This window comes from Archocentrus centrarchus, chromosome 24, assembly GCF_007364275.1.
Source record: "Archocentrus centrarchus isolate MPI-CPG fArcCen1 chromosome 24, fArcCen1, whole genome shotgun sequence".
Classification (NCBI taxonomy): Eukaryota; Metazoa; Chordata; class Actinopteri; order Cichliformes; family Cichlidae; genus Archocentrus; species Archocentrus centrarchus.
The window spans coordinates 26109416-26127003 of record NC_044369.1 but is presented as its reverse complement, the minus strand read 5'-3'; the positions used below and the strand labels follow the sequence as shown (position 1 = coordinate 26127003).

Below are 17588 nucleotides of genomic sequence, written 5' to 3'. Positions count from 1 at the left end.
CTATCGTAAGTTCACGGCAATAATTTATCCCATTCTTATAAACCTCAAACTGAACTGCTACTGGGGTCAATATCGTCTTGAGAACTTTTATTTTAGCTCAGTCTGTTTTCAAGCTCTAAAATAAACCAAATGAAATTGAGAATATTGCACTTTACCATCATATCATATCATATCATATCATATCACATGCAAACCAAAATGAATAAAGGGAGTAAGGAAGCCAGCAGGGAAGGTGGTGGTTAGAAACACAGAGCTGGTGCTGACTGATGATTACAGAGGCTCTAAATTCTGCAACCTGCCATGTCCAGTTTTCCTCCTTGACTCTCTGATCACTTCGATTCATGAATCCTCTAAACCAAACTCACATTGCAGACTGTCTGCTTGCGTCCAGTCTCTTCCCTTTGTTCCTTTGCTTAGCTTAGCTTCTGCCTGCTCTCTTATGTTCCTTTTCTCCCTCCTCCGGCCCCGTGTAACCTTTCACTGTTATTCTATTTACCAGAGGGAGAGTGTTTCTGGATCACTGGGCTAATTAATAAGGTAAACACAGACCGCCAGCCGCTCACTCGGCACAGTGCTGACAGAAGGGAGAAACAGAGAAGCAGCTGGGGACTGAGGGTCTGCTTTCTACAGACCACGGCTTTGGCTCTGGCTCGTCCCAGACGGAAGTAGACGATCGCGAGAGGAGTGTGGTGAAACCTTTTGGGTTTGATCCAAAATGGAGGTCTCAGAGCGCACTGTAACAGATGTGAAGCAATTGCTGGCTTTAAGCTCTAAGGGCCTTTCAGGTCTGTGTGAAACAAGTTGAAACTTGTATTAAGTGTTCTAAAACCTCCTGAATTTTACAAATGGTTAAGAAGTGACTAAATATTAAGGTGGACATCTTTTCTAAAATAAATAACTGAGTGTATGTGTGCGGGAGGGGTTCAGAGTTCAGAGCCAGAGGAGGGAGTTAACTGTCAACAGACGGGCAGCTAAATATTTCACAAACAAGGCCTTCAAGTCGGAGCAAGAGCAATTAGTGTCAACCATCAGGCTGCTGGGCCCGCCTTGCCCTGATTAGTGCCTCACCGGAACGCTGCACTCAATTAGAGGCTCGACCTAGCCGTGAAATAGGCCCAGGCTACCAGCAGTCCCTTTCAAATGACATCATGAAACTAGTTAGGCAGAAAATACCACAGTGTGCCTGATAAGTGAGCCCGAGCTAAAGAAGAATACTGTGAGAGGTATCGGCAATCCCCAAAGGGAGCCTATATGTGTGGTTGGATTACAGCAGCACAGCTGTAAATAAGATACAAGGCCCAAAGGGTGTAAGGAATAATGATTTTGTGACAGAGAAACTGTTCAATAAATAACTCTAAATAAATAATGCAAGCAAAGACCAGGCAGAGGCATTTAGAAAGCTTTTTGTGTCTGACCAAAAGGCTTGAAAATGAATGAGTGTGGAAATTAGCCCAGCAGTGTTGCTGTAAACAGATAATAAAATCTAAGACTGTAAACACTTTTAAAGCTATTACTCACATGCATCAAAGAAACACCAATCAAGAGCAGCTAACTGTGTGCAATAAAGTGGACACACTGCTTTCACTTCTTTGTCAATACACTTAAAAGCTGAATATAGATTATAGATAGATGAAAGGGGGGGGGGGGGGTCAGTTAGCCCCAGCAGTGGCACACAGTGATTCATAGGGCATCATGTTTCTAACAAGCTTTCAATAAACACTGAAACGGGCCTGGGCTGTTTAACCAAAGTTTAAACAGAGGTCAGTTGGGACACCCTCCTCTCATTATCACATGGAGGAAACACAACCAGACATGTTCCCAGGAAAAAGTGCAGCAACCACTGTATGAGTGCTATTATGGATATGATTACCTGAATGTGTGCATTAGAGCAGTCATGATATTGTGCCCAAAAGAATTCATATTAATAATTCATAATAATGTGATATCTGTGGAATGATTAAAAATAAAACATGGCTGATACAAGGGCAATCTGAACCAGGTGGGCACATTTATCAGCATTTGAAAATGAAAATGAAAAAAGAAGAGGCGGGAGAGACACCCTTCAACCACGTTGACGCCACAGTTTGTCCACCAGAGGGCACTCTGCAATTTATTCCCTGTTGGCAACACACATTTAGAGCAACAAGCTGATCCAAGCATGAACGAGTAAATATACATTTACGCATAACAAATATTAAGGAAATCTGATTATGTTTTGAGTCTCTGAAACAACAACAACAAAAAGATAGATTGGCCAATAGGAGTGGGCGATATAGCCTCAAAATTATATTGTGATATTTCAAGACAGTTAACGATATTTCTGATGATATAGAGAGGAAACATAATACTGAACATTTTACTGATGCTTGCAGGGTTTATAAGTGTAACTAAATGAAGGGCACTATCCATCCTTTTCCAATGAGCTACTTTCACTGATGACATGCTTACTCATTGGAAGTGTGAATCTACTGAAATAAGGTGTCAGCAGCAGCATTACTAAAGTAACTTAAAAATGCTGTGCTTTGTTGGAGGTTGTTGAAGCATCTCCTTTTTAGTTACTCACCATCAACGGATGCTAACATGCAGCTCTTGTTCCCAGAATATCCCGGGGAGCGTAAACACGTGGCATTTCTACCAGTATTATCACAGATACCACTATGATACCATTATATCAGACTGTAAAAATAATTACCCTGGGAATTCTGAGGAAATGAATTATTTAAAAAAGTAAATAAATGCAAAAAAAGAGCATTTTAATCTTAAGTTATTAATTCCTGCTTTAATAGAGTACGATGTTCATTAGACAAACACAAAGTCTTTGAATTCTTATCCAGGGAAAACTGATGTGAAACAAAAGGTGAATATCGACCACTGACACTGGTAAATGTAATCCTATTTGACGATATGAACCGACAACATTCAACAAGGCTGATTTAGTTTGAAGATGATACTGTTGGATAATAAACAAAAGAAACTGACAGGATATATTTACTGTTCATTTGTTACCTTACCAATATGCAAAAGTGACAGATTTCACCACACTTACACTATTAAACAGCTATGCAGGCATCAAGGTGGAACCACGATGTTAGCATCATGATTTTGGCTTTAGAATATAATATTTATTCTTTTTGAGGTGGAACGAAATGCAAGAAATGGCGCCTGCATTAGTCTTCAGCAAAAGCATCACCTGCTCAACCAGGTGAACTGTAGCAGTGCCCAATCTTTTAATATTTTGAATGCAAATTGTGGACTGTACGAGTTGTTACAAAACATATATATATTATGTGGTTTGTGCAGTGGTTAATACTGGTGGTCGGCTGGGGCCTTTCTGTGTGTTTGCATGTTCTCCCTGTGTGGGTTCTCTCTAGGTTCTCCAACTTCCTCCCACACTCCAAAGACTTGCATGGGGTTAGGTTACTTGGTGGCCATAGGTGAGGGTTAGCTGTGAAGGTGAGCCTGTCTCTCTGTCCCTGTGACAGACTGGCGACCTGTCCAGAGTGTACCCCGTCTTTCAACCTGCAACAGCTGGGAAAGGCTCCAGCTCCAGCCCCCTTCCCCGGAATTTGATAAGCAGAAGAAAACGGATGGCTGATATTACAAGGCTGTAGCAGATGAAGTCAACCACAAACTGTTTTCTTGGTGCAATAAATCAAACTGCAAACCCATCGAACAGCTAACGCTGGCTCGGAGCGCTCAGAGAGCAGAGAGGAGCCAAGAAGCAGCAGCAGGGGAAGGCAAGCATTAAGTCCTCAAGACTGCTTCATACAACGATGTAACAGCCTCAGCAGTGAGCAAATGCCGTTAGCGGCAGACTTTTTAACTCAATCCAGGTATATCATAACACCCTCTGTGGAGCAGTTTGTTTTCATTGCTAGCATTTCTGAATTTTACATGAGCGAGACCTCTGCATAACTTTTCATTTTGCCGTTTTTACAGGATTCAAAAAGCTTAAGTGTCATTCTTCTCATTAAAAACATGATATGAACAAAAATTCTGTTTCTCAGGTCTCTCCAGTGCAAGAGGCAAAAAAAGAAAGCCATCTACAGTTATGCATTTACAAACGAGAACAGAATCATTTACAAAAACAGAATAGAATAAATAACTATGAAAAGATAAAGAAAATTCTGTTCTGGAACCTGAGCGGTTCACATTGTTATTGCACATCATATTGTTATATGGCTCTGGTTTTATTGCACATGAATGTTGTCAGTGAACTGACCTTAGACTCATAAACTCTGCCCCTCTAACAGCTGTTTGACAACCTGGTTGACCTGACTGATGGTGCGTCATCAATGACCTGAGGGGAGTGGGGAGAAGAGTCCGTCGGTGGGGTGGGTGTGGTCCCCAATCATCTCGGCAACCCTGCTCTTGCATCTGCTGACACAAATGTCCTCAACAGTTGTGACGTGATCTTTTCTGCAGACTTGCCCAGCCTCTGCAGAGCCTTCCTGTCTGCAGCAGAACAGCTCCCACACCACACCGTGATGCATGTTGTTATGATTTTGGTCCCCGGGCCAGCCTTCTTCAGCTTCCTCAGGAAGTAGTGTCTAATTTTTGGTCTGGTAGCTGGTGGGTTTAGTTGCTGCTCTCATATTGATTCTTATCTCGGGGAGTGAAAGCAGATGTCAGTGTACACCTCTGAATATGTGTACATAGGATTTTTTTGGGATGACTGCATCCACTGGTGAACGTGGCCTTTTCTGGCTGCACCTGCCATTCCCTTGGATTCCTGGAGGTGAAATACGGGCGCTCACAAATTCCAAGCATACATGCGGGATTTGAGAACTGTAGCCAGTACTTACAAGCTGTCAGCCAGCGTGACGTCTTTATTGTGGCTGCTCCTCACCTTTATCGCTTTAAGCTCACACCCAGAAATGATTACAGGCCTGGCTGTTGTCATGATATAAGAAGATCTACACAAGATCATTTTTAAGCAGTTCTTACATCAGGAAAAGCCAAAGTTATAGCCATTTGTGTCATTAGTATGCTTTTTATTTAAAAGCAAAACTTTTCAATAGCTGGAGGGCAGGAATCTTCAAGAATGAGCCAGAAAATCTGAATCCTCAAATCCTTCCCGACCTGCCAACCTTACACAGCACAGCTGACTGCGGCTCAGAGGGTCTATGTGGTCAGTGAGACCTCCAGAGGTGGAACCAACGCTTTCCACCTGCTGCTGGATCCTCCAGCTTCCTACCACAGGCATCTGTTGAGTATTGCTTACTAAAAGAAAACGAAAAGAAAAAAGTGCCAACGCACCAGAAATGACAATGATCACAGATCTTTATCAAAACATGATCACTGTGCAACAAAAGCAAGGAGTTAGACAAACTACGCATTTCAAACAAAACCAACCCCCTCTGCAAAAACAAAGCTCGTTTTATTCAGGAGCCTCTCCTCCACAGTGAATTCCCCTTTCAAAGCAAACATGAGTCATTAAGGAGCGATCATTTAATAGAAAGGCTGCTTTAAGAACTTCGACAGGAAATAAAAGGCAGGGGTACAGGTCTAGGCAAAGGCAGCACAATTCAGAGACTGATTATACTACTGGCTGCAGATGTGAAGACACAAATCTGACCTCCGCATCAATGCGTGGCAGCACAGCTGGTTTCTAATGCATAAATTAGAAATACGCACTTCAATGAAGCCTGTAACCACTTTTATTCAATTTCCACCACAGCAGCAAAAACCATCATCTGTTTAAAGTTACTGCCACTATACTGGTTTTAAAGTATATTATATAAGTATATTACATTAATTAATTAGAGACAAAATGTTAAAGGGACCCGTTTTGGTTTTCCTAATTTTCTGTCACATATACACTTTTTAAAGTGCCAAAATGTAAAATAATGAGGTCATTGCATCTAAAAGTAATTCTATGGGAGACAAAAACTGCTCCAAAGACTCAATTTATAACAGTTTTTTTTCTACTTTCGGATCAGTCAGAGGCACCCAATGAGAACAAAGTAGGCCTAAAATAAAGTGAAAGGAGGAGGAGAAAGATGAGCACCATGCCTCAGTATAAGTAAGCTAATTAAGGCTGGAAATTAGAGTAAATGGACCACTTTAATAACACATATGAACTGCCCTGGTGTTAAATTTTGCCTACACAGATTCCTCAACCGCCAACTGAGATATGATCTTGTGTTGCCTCAGACACTGCCTGTAGCTTCACTTTGACCTTCTTTGATCTCATTCATTAGCAGACAAGGTAGTGAAAGAAAAGGGCGATGTCGAGATTTTTTTTTGCGGAAGGTTAATTTTTCACTCTGCACCGCTTTCCTGATTCCATTATTACTTCATTGCACTGCACCATCAATCTAGCTTCCCCTGTGCTTCTGTCGCCATCCCTTTGTGTCTGACTCTGGGCCGTCTGAGGACACGATATCTCCAGGGTCGCCGTTTGTTTGAGTGCCTCATCTCAAGCATTCTCTGTCTCTATCAATCACTCGTCTCACTTTATCATTTCCTAACCTTTGTCTGGTAGGATTTTTTTCTTATTGGTTGTGGAGCATTCCTGTGACGTCTGTTGGAGATACAGAAACATCTGAGGTAGCAAACGCATGCTCCAGTTACATTTGACACAGATCAAGGATCATTTTTGGAAACCTATTAACAGTTGATCCCACGGGGCCAAATGATGCTGCTGGAGTCATAATCTGTTGATTTTAAATCCCTCACAGAGAGACACTGTATATGTGTTTGTGTGTATTCACATTAGGAAGGGAGAGTGTTGCGGTGGGGTGGGGGAGTCTGGAAAATTCCAAGCAAAAGTTCAAAAAGTGCAGGAGAGGAAATAGAAGCAAAAACCAGGCAGTTCATAAGAAACAGCCTGTTTATCTCCAGATGGGTGTTGCCTGGTTCTGGTAGTTTCAAACAAACTTTAATATGAAAAACACAGACACACACACACACACCTAATAGTCTAAATGCACAGATCTGGTATGTATTATCCATACATACACACAATCAATAGATTAGATAAGAACAGACAGCTAGAGAGATATTTCATTTAAAAAGCGACAAATATAAAGTTGTATAGCTATATACAATATTAAACTGCTGCTCGTACTTATTAACTGATAAAGGAAAAAATGAACATTAGCTGCATCACTAGTGAAAAGGAGAGAAAGCTCAAAACTGATCTTTAAAAAAAAAAAAAAAAAAAAAAAAAAAAGGCAATGTAGATGTATACTGCTCAACCTGGCTGCATCAGATGGACCAAAACACAATGTCCCAGAGGTGTTCTATTGGATTTGGGTCAGTCAAGCATGGGGGCCAGTCAGTGGTATCAATTCCTTAATCCTCCAGGAACTGCCTGCATATTCTCACCACATGAGGCCGGGCACTGTCGCCCACCAGGAGCAACCTGCTCACAGCACCAGTGATGGACCTGTCAATTCTGGTATTCTATGGCAAATGCCAATCAGGCTCCACAGTGCTGGGCAGGGAGCACAGGGCCCACTAGAGGTCATCTGGCGCTCGGGCCACCCTCATGAAGTCTGTTTCTGATTGTTTGGTCAGAGATATTCACACCAGTAGCTGCTGGAGGTCATTTTGTAGGTCATCCTGTTCCTCCTTTCACAAAGGTGCACATACTGGTCCTGCTGATGGGTTAAGGACCTTTTATGACCCTGTCCAGCGCTCCTAGAGTAGCTGCCCATCTCCTGGAATCTCCTCTGTGCTCTTGGGGAGACTCTTGTTGCCCCTGTTGTTAATTTCATTAACACCAAAGCAGCTGAAACTAACAACCCCCTTCTGCTACTTAATTGACCAGATCAATATTCCAGAAGTTTAATTGACTTGATGTTAAAACTGATTAAAAAGTGTTTCCTTAATTTTTTTCAGCAGTGTATGCATCTTTGAATTGCCCATTTATTTATGGGTGGGGTTTTCTTTGTCTTTCATTTATTGTATGCCTTTTGGGTCTTCACATCTGATCAGCATTTAGAGAAGCAGCAGTTCCAGTGGCCAGACTGCCACTGAACTTAAAACTGATTTGCATTTGGTGAAGCAGGTTCATTTGGATGTGGAGGATTGGTTGCACAAGTAAACTTTTTCAAAAATAAAACCGGTGCTGATTTTATCCATAAAGCTACTGCAGCCACAACAATGAAGCCTTCTGCCTCGACCCTGCTAAAGACAGATGATAGCGCAATGATCTACTTATTATTGATGCCATTTGATACAGTATGTTCAGGGCTTAGAGCCTGATAAAGTATTTTACTATTATATTCAAGAAGAAACAAGCATTCTTCATAATGTCCACTGATTGGACACTGTTCAGCTCAGCTAGTCAGTGAAGTCCACCACAAGCAGAACAATGAAAACAAACCTCTACAAACCCTCATGCCTTTTGCTACAGTGTGGAAAGAAGCAGAAGTTTATCCCTTTCAAAATGCTATGATAATATTACCAGCCTGCAACAGCAGGCCACTGTAATCCAGCCAAGCAGGAGGTCACTATAAAACGGAGACCGTCTCTTCAGATTAAACATGCACAGTGCAGTATTTTCATGTTATAAATCAGTTTTCATTTTCAATGTGAAAATGGATGGCCACATTAAAATTTCCAGACTCTCACAAATGTGACCAAAGTTAGGGCAAACATCAGCATGAAAAATTAGATCCTTCAAAAATTTCTTCAGGCTAATTTTAGCTAATGCTAGCTTGCCTGTTAATGGACCAGTTGCAAAATATTGTCGAGAGGGTTAAGGCCGACTAAATCACCTGAACCCTGAGGGTTGATATGGCTCATAAATTACCTTGGCCTTTTCACATTCTTTTACCAGCTAGCTAGCTGGCTAACTGTAATGACAGCTAACCTTACTGCTAGAAAAACAAGCAATGTTATAATCTACTATTTGTTCTACTGGTTGCCAGTCAATTTTGTTGTCATTATACTGACACTTCATGTATCCTGGAATAACCTTGTAGCTCCAAGCTCTCCTACAGTATATTGAGGATTAGACACGCAGGATGCCAGTAAATCTCTCCCATCCATCACAGAGCTTTCAGTTACGCCCCGGGAGCCACAAGATACACACATACATGCAGCCAAGCAATCATTTCATTTGAAATGGGTTGAAGCAATCTGTACCACGGGCTGCTACTTCAATATTTAGTGAAAAAGACAAAGACAGAAACAACAAAAACAGTTAAAATGGCATGATTCTAATAGACCCTGCTTTTTAGTTTTCCTTCTTGCACATTAAGTTTGAGGGCAAACGGTTTGTGTGGAGATTTTGTGTATAAAAAGACTGACCTACTGTATTCATACACAAAGACTAACAGGACATATCACCACAAACGGGCCTTATTGGGCGATCTGGTTGGCAAAGCTCGGCAATATGCTACCACAAAGGTCTTACAACCAGTTGTTCTTAATAATGTGCAAATCCTCATCAAGCTGACCCCCTAAAATACCAAGCAAATGGATCCCTCTCAAACAGACCCTTGCTGGTTGAAGCTTGCAGCTGTCTGACAGATAGCAAAAGACAGAGGGACACAAAAAGAAGGTAAGACAAAATAAAAATGTGGAGACTGATGCCTTGCCAGTAAGGCAAACAAATAAAAGCTGGACAGAGACATACAGTCCACCGAAAATAATATAAATCAACAGAAAGCTCCAAAATGACACCTGAGGAAGTGCTCTGCACTTTGGAGATGTCATGTTTTCATGGAGTTTTCCCATGTGTCATAGCAACCAAACCACCTGCAGAATACAAATACCACAAATCTCAGACTTGCTCTAGATTATAAAAGCTGACCTTTCCTGAGACAGCATCAGAGGGAGTGAGACGGGAATTTTTGCAATCTTACAAAGCATTGATCTAAGTGAAACTTGCGGTTGCCATAAACAACAGAAGTTGTTGCGAGGGGAGTCAGGAAAGAAGGGAGTGGCATTTAACCACAAGGAAAGCAGAGTGCAAGCGCAGAGAGGTTAAATACTCCAAGTGACCCTGAATGCTTGAGTGTCAGTGAGTTGTTTTGGTGGCTGTTGTGGGGTCATGGATGCAGGTAGAAGCAGGTTAGCTGAACCTCAGGTGCCCTGAAGCTTCACAATGTTTAATGCTTCCTCTCTCATGACAGTTCTCACTCTGGACTGCAGAGTGAGAACTGCACGTAGCTTAACTCTCAGGATGCCTGGGACTTTGCTCGGCAACAATTAAAAATTCAAACCAATTCATTCTGATTGGATGATGTTGGGAAGCTAAATGTCAAAAGTTATCTTTCTTTATCACTTGCACCAAACATGTTTACATGGAAATTCTGTGATTTATTCTCTGTCTCTCTCTCACACACACACAGTTTTTATGTTCACAGCATTCAAATGTTCAGCGTGAACTACGAAACATTTGGAAACGTTTGGCTCTTTTACAGAGTCAGTGTATCACGATCACATGTCTCAGCACCCAAGACAGAGCGATTATGCTGACCTTCTTCACTGAGGTGGTCAGCCAAATGTCCCAGATGACACTGAATCCTTCAGAAGGGCATTTGATTGCATTAAGAAGGAAAATCAAGACCTGCACAATATAATTAACAAATGCAGGAGGAGAAAAGTCAACTGGAGGAGAAGAACAGAGAGATGGAGGCCCAAATTAAACACCTCGGAAAAATTTCCAAACAGGACCAACCAGGTAAAGATCTGTAATACAAGCCTGGCTTACAGGTCTTAAATAAAGGTTGGGGAAATTACAAACTTGATGCTAGAGAGGAAACAGAACAATGCCAGAAATTAACTACAGGCCCCAAGAAATGGAAGCAATAAACAAAGACTTGCAATACAAACTCCAAGGCTTAGAGGAAAGATACAAAGAGAAGAAATACAAGTTCCAACAACTTTACTCTTCAAAAAACAATGAGACACAATACAAACACCAACGATACGCCAACACGACATGGCGTGCAAGCTCCAAGATGTGAAAGCAATATATGAAGAGACACAATACCAGGAAAATGAGGTAAAAATGAAAAGTTTGCAAGTAAAGCTTGATCAAGTACTGGAAAGAAATACAGAAATGCATCAGATTCTCCAAGACTTTGAGAGGAGAAATACTGAACTACAAGTATTTTATAACAAAGTCAAAAACAAAAATGTTAAAATGGAGACAGAGAAGGTAGAATAGGAGAAAATGTGCAAAGAGATGCAGTGTAGGATCCAAGAAATGGTGGGGAAAAAAATACACAACTACAATGACGGTGACTAAGTACAGAACAAAAACACTGAAGTGCAGAAGGAGACGCAACAGCATGAGAAAACTCACAAAGACATGCTGTGTGCAGAGGAGAAATCAGGAGTTACAATACATGCATGGCAAAGTACAACAAAGCAACAAAGACATGCATGAGGCAAAGAAAGTGGAGGAAGAGAAATATAAAGAACTGAGGGAAAAGCATGCAGAAAAGCACACAAAGTTAGAAGAATTGGAGAAAAGATGCAAGAAACTTAAAGAAGAATATGCAGAAATGATGTGTGAAACCCTCATCCTGCAGAACAAAGATTTACAGGAACGCTGCCTGAAAAAGAAGCAAAAGCACGTCCAGTTTTTCTGCAGAGGTTCTGCTGCTTCTCCAGTTCATCCTGGAGAAAAATAGCCTGCTCTTCCTCCACCTTTTCTCCATCTCCTTCATTTTCACCCCTCCCCTCTTCTCATTTCTTCACCTTTGAGAACACAGGTTAAGGAGATTGAGATAATAAATAAATCATATGACACTTAAGTGAACATCCACAAACACTTATTTCCCTTTGCTTACAGCGTCTGTGCAAAGCTAGGCTAACCATTTACTGCACAAAAATGAAAGCTGTATAAAACTTGTGGTTACCTCTGGGCCAAAAAAACAATTTGCGAAAACATTAATTATTTTCTTAGTGGGGTTAGGTTAACTGGTGATTCTAAATTGGCAGTAGGTGTGAATGTGATTCCTGGCTGCTCAAACCACCAACCTTCTGATTAGCAGATGACCTGCTCTGCCTCCTGAGCCACAGCCATAATAGACGTCAGCCACTTGTGCACATAGCCCCCACAAAGACCCACAAAGACGCACAGCAGACTAATTCAGGCCTAATAGTGAGTATCTAACCAAGCTAGCATGTCTGAGCAGCTCAGAGTTCACTTTGTTCTTGTTTATGTTTCACTGTGTTCTGATGTTTTACACCACATGCGAGGTCATGTTAATCTACTGCACTGAAGCTGTACCTGCATCTAGTGCTGGCCAGTCCAATTTATTCCTAATATATTTTTGAGATAAATATTTTTATTAATATGTTTCAATTTTTGAGATAAGAGTTTATTGGGAGTTTAAGTTTACTGGATTTTTCTTTATGTTGCTCCCCATTGATGTCTCATGATGTTCATGTGTGTCCTTAATATTACACACATTTTGCACATAATGTTGCTATCTTGTGAACAGTAGTTCAATACAATACTCCATAGATTCTTTTTAAGGTTCAGGTCAGCTGTGTAGACTGGTCAACCAATCACAGTGATAACATGGTCAGTAAACCCTTGAGTAGTAGTTTTGGCACTTTGAGCAGGTGCTAAGTCCTGCTGGAAAAGGAAATTGACATTTCCATTAAGTGTTTCAACAAATGGGAGCAGAAGGCACTTTAAAATGTTCTGGTAGATCGCTATATTGACTCTGGACTTGATATAACACAGTGGACCAGCCACCACTGACACCAGCAGATGGCATGGCACCCCAAATATCACAGACTATGGACCTTGATTTCCAAATGAAATGCAAAACATACCAATTTGGACCACTGAGCAACTGTCCATGTTCTCTCCTTAGCCCAGGTAGGACACTTCTAACACTGTCTCTGGTGAAAGAGTAGCTTTACATTAATAATGCAACAGTTGTAGCCCCTTTTCCTGAAGGCATCTATGTGTGGTGGCACTGACACCAGCCTCAGTACACTCCTTATGAAACTCTCCCAAGTTCTTGAATCAACTTTTCTCGACCATCCCATCAAGGCTGAGGTCATCCCTGTTGCTTATGCACTTTCTCCTACCACACTTTTCCCTTCTAGTTAACTTTCCATTAATATCCTTTAATACACCACTCTGCAAACAGCCAGCCTTTTCAGCAATGACCTGTCAGTGATCATCATCTGGACGAAGGTCAAGCGAGCAGTCTTCTCCATGTTCTTATTTGTGTGCACTGAACTAGACTGAGAGATACACTGTATTTATAATGTATGAATCATAATTTACTCAAATGAAGCATTCTAAAAACACTGGACACACTTAGCTTGACAAAAATAACTCCTAATTCAGAGCAAGCCTGATCACTCAGTCCATGAGTAAAAAAATTAATTTAAAAAAAAAAAAAAAAAAAGGACAGCAACCTCCTTATGTGTACAACACACTAAATAAAATCGGTGGTACCTGGGTGATTATATTGAGTTTCTTCACGTTCTGTGACCGACTCCAACTTCTGGTAACTAAACGGTTGCCCAGGGCTTGAGGACGTTGCACACTCATGACCATTGATTGCAAAGTGATTGCACAGGTCAGAGGCAACCTTTCTGCAAACAGTCTCAACAACAACTACATTTTGATGGTGATCTGGATCCCAATCTAGAAAATTTGGGCTGGGTGGGGTATGCGCTCTGTGCGCCCTTCTAGTTAAATTTTAATTCAAGCATGTGGAACTGGGGTTCAACCACTTCCCCACTGCTGAAGCTTAAAGAATTTCACCTGAAGCCCTTCAAACCCGTCAGCAGACAATGCACACTGACTGGTAAAGTCATTCCCAAGGACACCATGCTTCTACCCAATTTTAAATAAAAACACATAAAATGGCTGTGATAGCTAATCTTACAGTGCAGACGCAAACATGCTTCTAATGCTTTTAACAGACCCCGATCGGCTGAGTTGTGCTCGGACCCTTTCAAGGATTTGGTTTAATTCATACGTGTACAAAGACCCCGTCGGCTTTTGATCGTTCTCAAAATAGAAACATTAGGAAAGCAAGCATGGGCTAATCTCGCTAAATGGATTAATGTTTTGTGAAGCCGAGAACAGGGGCAGAAAAATCCCCTGTTGTGAAACAGACATAAAAAGGTCCCCCCAAAGAGGGAACATTAGTGTGTGTGTGTGTGTGTGTGTGTGTGAGAAGCAGAGAGAGAATGTGCGTTAGACGCAAGTGTGCTGTGATCTCAGAGGTAATCCCCCTGCTAATCTGGCAGATCAAAACGATATCTGACACCATCTTGTCTGACTACGTGCCTCCAAATGATCAAACTATTCGTAAAAAGGGTTTTATTGAACTACCACTAAACTCCAGCAGTACAAGGGAGGAAGAGAAATTCTTAAGGCTGTTGTTGGTGTCTGGGTTCAGGGCAAAACAGCACAACTGAGACAGGTATATCATTTCCTGTGTCTAATCTCACCATCTGACACACATACACACAAATCAGCACTGTACAGGAAAGGGGGGGAGTTGGGGGATGCACTTTTTGGAACAAACCCAGGGTCTGTAATTCAAACCTGTCATCACTGAACAAGAGGGACCTGTTTGGTAAATAAGAGAGAGGTTCAACATTACAGATGCATACGTCCCATGCCACATCTGCTCTCCATTCTCATGTGGAATGAGAGATGGAGGGGGGAGGGGCGGGTGGGGGGGAGAGATGGAAGGGGGAGGGAGGGGCGGGTGGGGGGGAGAGATGGAAGGGGGAGGGGGGAGGGTGGGGGGGGGGGGATGGAAGGGGGAGGGAGGGGCGGGTGGGGAAAGGAGACATAAAGAGTGTTAATAGAGTGAGAGAAAAACTGAGAAAGAGGAAAAAAAAATGAAAGTAACAGAAAGCGCAGAGAAAGAGAAAACCACAGAGACCAGTAGATGCATCTAAATGCCTGCAACACAATCCGTGTTTTGCTTCCCTCTGCCCACCCAGGGTTTAATGTGTGCGTGCCAGGTTTTGGTGTGTGTACCCACTGAGGCTACACAAACCTCATCTTTCAACACCACCCACAACGTCCCTCTTTTTAATGAAACTTATGAGTGGGGGATGCGACCGTGTTTGAGTAAGGAAAATTCCATGTGGAGAAGTAAGAAGAAATAAAGCCTGATGAAAATCGGATTCCCCGCAGCGACCTGCGACCAAAAAAGGGAGCTGACATGAGTAAATAATTACTTCTGCAAAAATTCACCTCTTGCCTGCCCTTCTCTGCGAAGATGGTAAATATAGGATTATGCAAATGAGCACAAGAGGCATTAAATGGTTCCAGTTTCACATGCGGTAAAGGCCTGTGGTTTGGGAGCAAAAAGGAAAGAGCCAACTCGCTAAATATGGATCAGCTGAGGAACGGGCTGCCAACATATGTAAAAATTCAGCTTCATATGGAGCAAATATGGTCTCCACGTGTGGAGTTACAGCACAGCAGGGTCCACTAAATTAAGAAAAACTGGAAAAATTCCCCCACCTTATCTTTGCTTTAGCCATTTTGATATGTACAGTCACAAGAGAAAACCAACCCTTAAACACAGGCCCCAAAGATGTCAACTATGAACCATAAACTCAGCTACATCCATCTGCTGCGAAGGAGCTAATGTTCAAAGAGGGAAATTCAACATGAATCACAGACCGTGAGGGTTCAGGATCTGCCAACGTCTTTTTATAGAGACATAACAGATTCAGTTTTTTTTAAAAAAAGAAAAAAAAGTGAATTAACTTTACGGGCAGTGCTGAGGTACAAAGATATCCAAAACCTTATAGTAGAAATATTTAATATTTATATTAATAATGACTAGGAATCAGTTCCCAACACCCACATCCACTTCTGCTGCATTCCAGTCTAAGACGTCCTGAGATCTGACAGGTTTTTAGGCACAGGGGCTCAGGCGTGTGGGAGTCAGGGGGAACTCAAAAACCGTGAGACCCTCTGCTAGCCACACTAAGAGCATCTTTAGGGGTCAACACGATCACCCATAAAACAAAGACAAGGTCAGGCAACAACAGTCTGTATGCCTAACACAGTGAACACACATAAGAGCTAAAAACCTGCAGTAAAACATCATTATGAACTTGCACAAAGACAAAAACTACCCTAAAAGACCTACACTAAGGTCTCAGCTGCTCTAGTTGATCATTTACAGTCAACCTAGACTAAGGTGGTTGAAAAATTGGCTGGTGTTTTTTTTTTTTTAACAAGAGAAGTGGAAAAAAAATACACAACACAGAGACCCCCCGTACCTGATCCCTGGTGCATGTGTCTGGCTCTGGAGGTGCTCCTGCCAGCACTGCTGATGGTGGTGGTGGAGAGATGGGTGAGGAGGATGGGGGTGAGAGTACGTGCAGGCAGAGAGGCAGCAGGAGCAGGATGAAGCGGTCCCTGGATGGGGAATGGAGTCGGGCCCCGGGCTTGGATTCTGGAAGAGTGGGCACTCCTGCCGGCCACAGGGGCAGCACAAAGGAGAGGGGAAGTGACAGTGCTGGCAACAGAGCGGAGGAGAGGAAGAGGATGGGGGCATAGTGGAGGGAAGGTGACTTCTGGCCAGCCTCTGGGAGTCTGAGACAGCAGGAGAGGAAGAGGTGGCCGATGATGATAACGATGGGGTAAGATTCCTCAGGGAACCGTTCTGTTTGACCATGCCGCCGTTCTGACTCGGTCTGCTCCCTCGCCGAATAACGTGCGACTGCATCTTGGATGCTGCATCTTTAACTGTAGTATCTTCATCTCCTTCGGCTGTCAGGCAGTCACTGTCAAAGGCAGATGTGAGAGGGTCCTGGCCACTGCTGACTGGTGTACTGATGTTTGAAGGCGCATTCCCACTGGCACTAAGAGGATGGTGCCCACCGTTGCTGAGGGCTAGAGGGTCGCTGATTCCATCGCTCAGAGCCATCGTCCTCTCCCAGTGGGCCTGGCACAGACACCGTCACTCCTCTGGGGAAAGAGGTGATAAAGTTTGGGGTCATTCTTTTTCCAGAATTTAGATTTTAGCATTGCAGCGGACATTTAGACATGTGGTGCAGCTGATTATGAAGTCATTTTTTGTGCTGACAGCATCAAATACATGTCATACCATCAATATTGCTCTAATCTAGTGATATTATTTTTCAAAAATTCTAATCAGTTTTTGACCATTTTTTTAAAATGTACATTTTCCCTCTTTTGTCACCGGTGCCTGGTAAGATGTAAACGTGGTGGTAATGTCCCTACAAGCTGTTTGCCGGCCACATGATAAAAATAAAACAACAAAAACTGGACGCCCTGCTAATAAGCAAGAGTGCGACCAGTAAAGTGTGCGCTACAGTGAGATTAGACGCTACAAGAAAAACATGCAAAACCAAACAACTACAGTACAGGCATCAAAAAGGTGCATTCAAAAAAAAAAAAATAAAAATAAAAATAAAAATAAGCTCTTGCACAAACAAAGTCAGGAGGGTCAGTACGAGTCCTAAGATGTTTGATTACTTAAAACTGATGCTGAATTTTTTTTTAGGCCTGAACGACCCTTGCTGAGCCTGATTATCAGGGATTTATATTTTTAAGATTTTTCTTAAGACACAAGTTACAACTGTTATACTAGCTAATGTAAGCTAAGGGGCTTGCTGTTGTTTTCAACACACACCAAAAA

General features: G+C 42.2%; 1 protein-coding gene across 2 annotated transcripts in view; it reads right to left on the bottom strand.

The window, feature by feature from the left end:
* Positions 1-17588, bottom strand: part of disp1 (dispatched homolog 1 (Drosophila)) — a 100584-nt gene that overhangs the window by 13956 nt on the left and 69040 nt on the right. For both annotated transcript variants that reach the window (XM_030722275.1, XM_030722276.1), the window contains one exon: positions 16204-16894. In XM_030722275.1, coding sequence (XP_030578135.1) covers positions 16204-16853 — 650 coding nt within the window. In that variant the 5' untranslated portion in view covers positions 16854-16894. The remainder of the gene's footprint in view (positions 1-16203; positions 16895-17588) is intronic.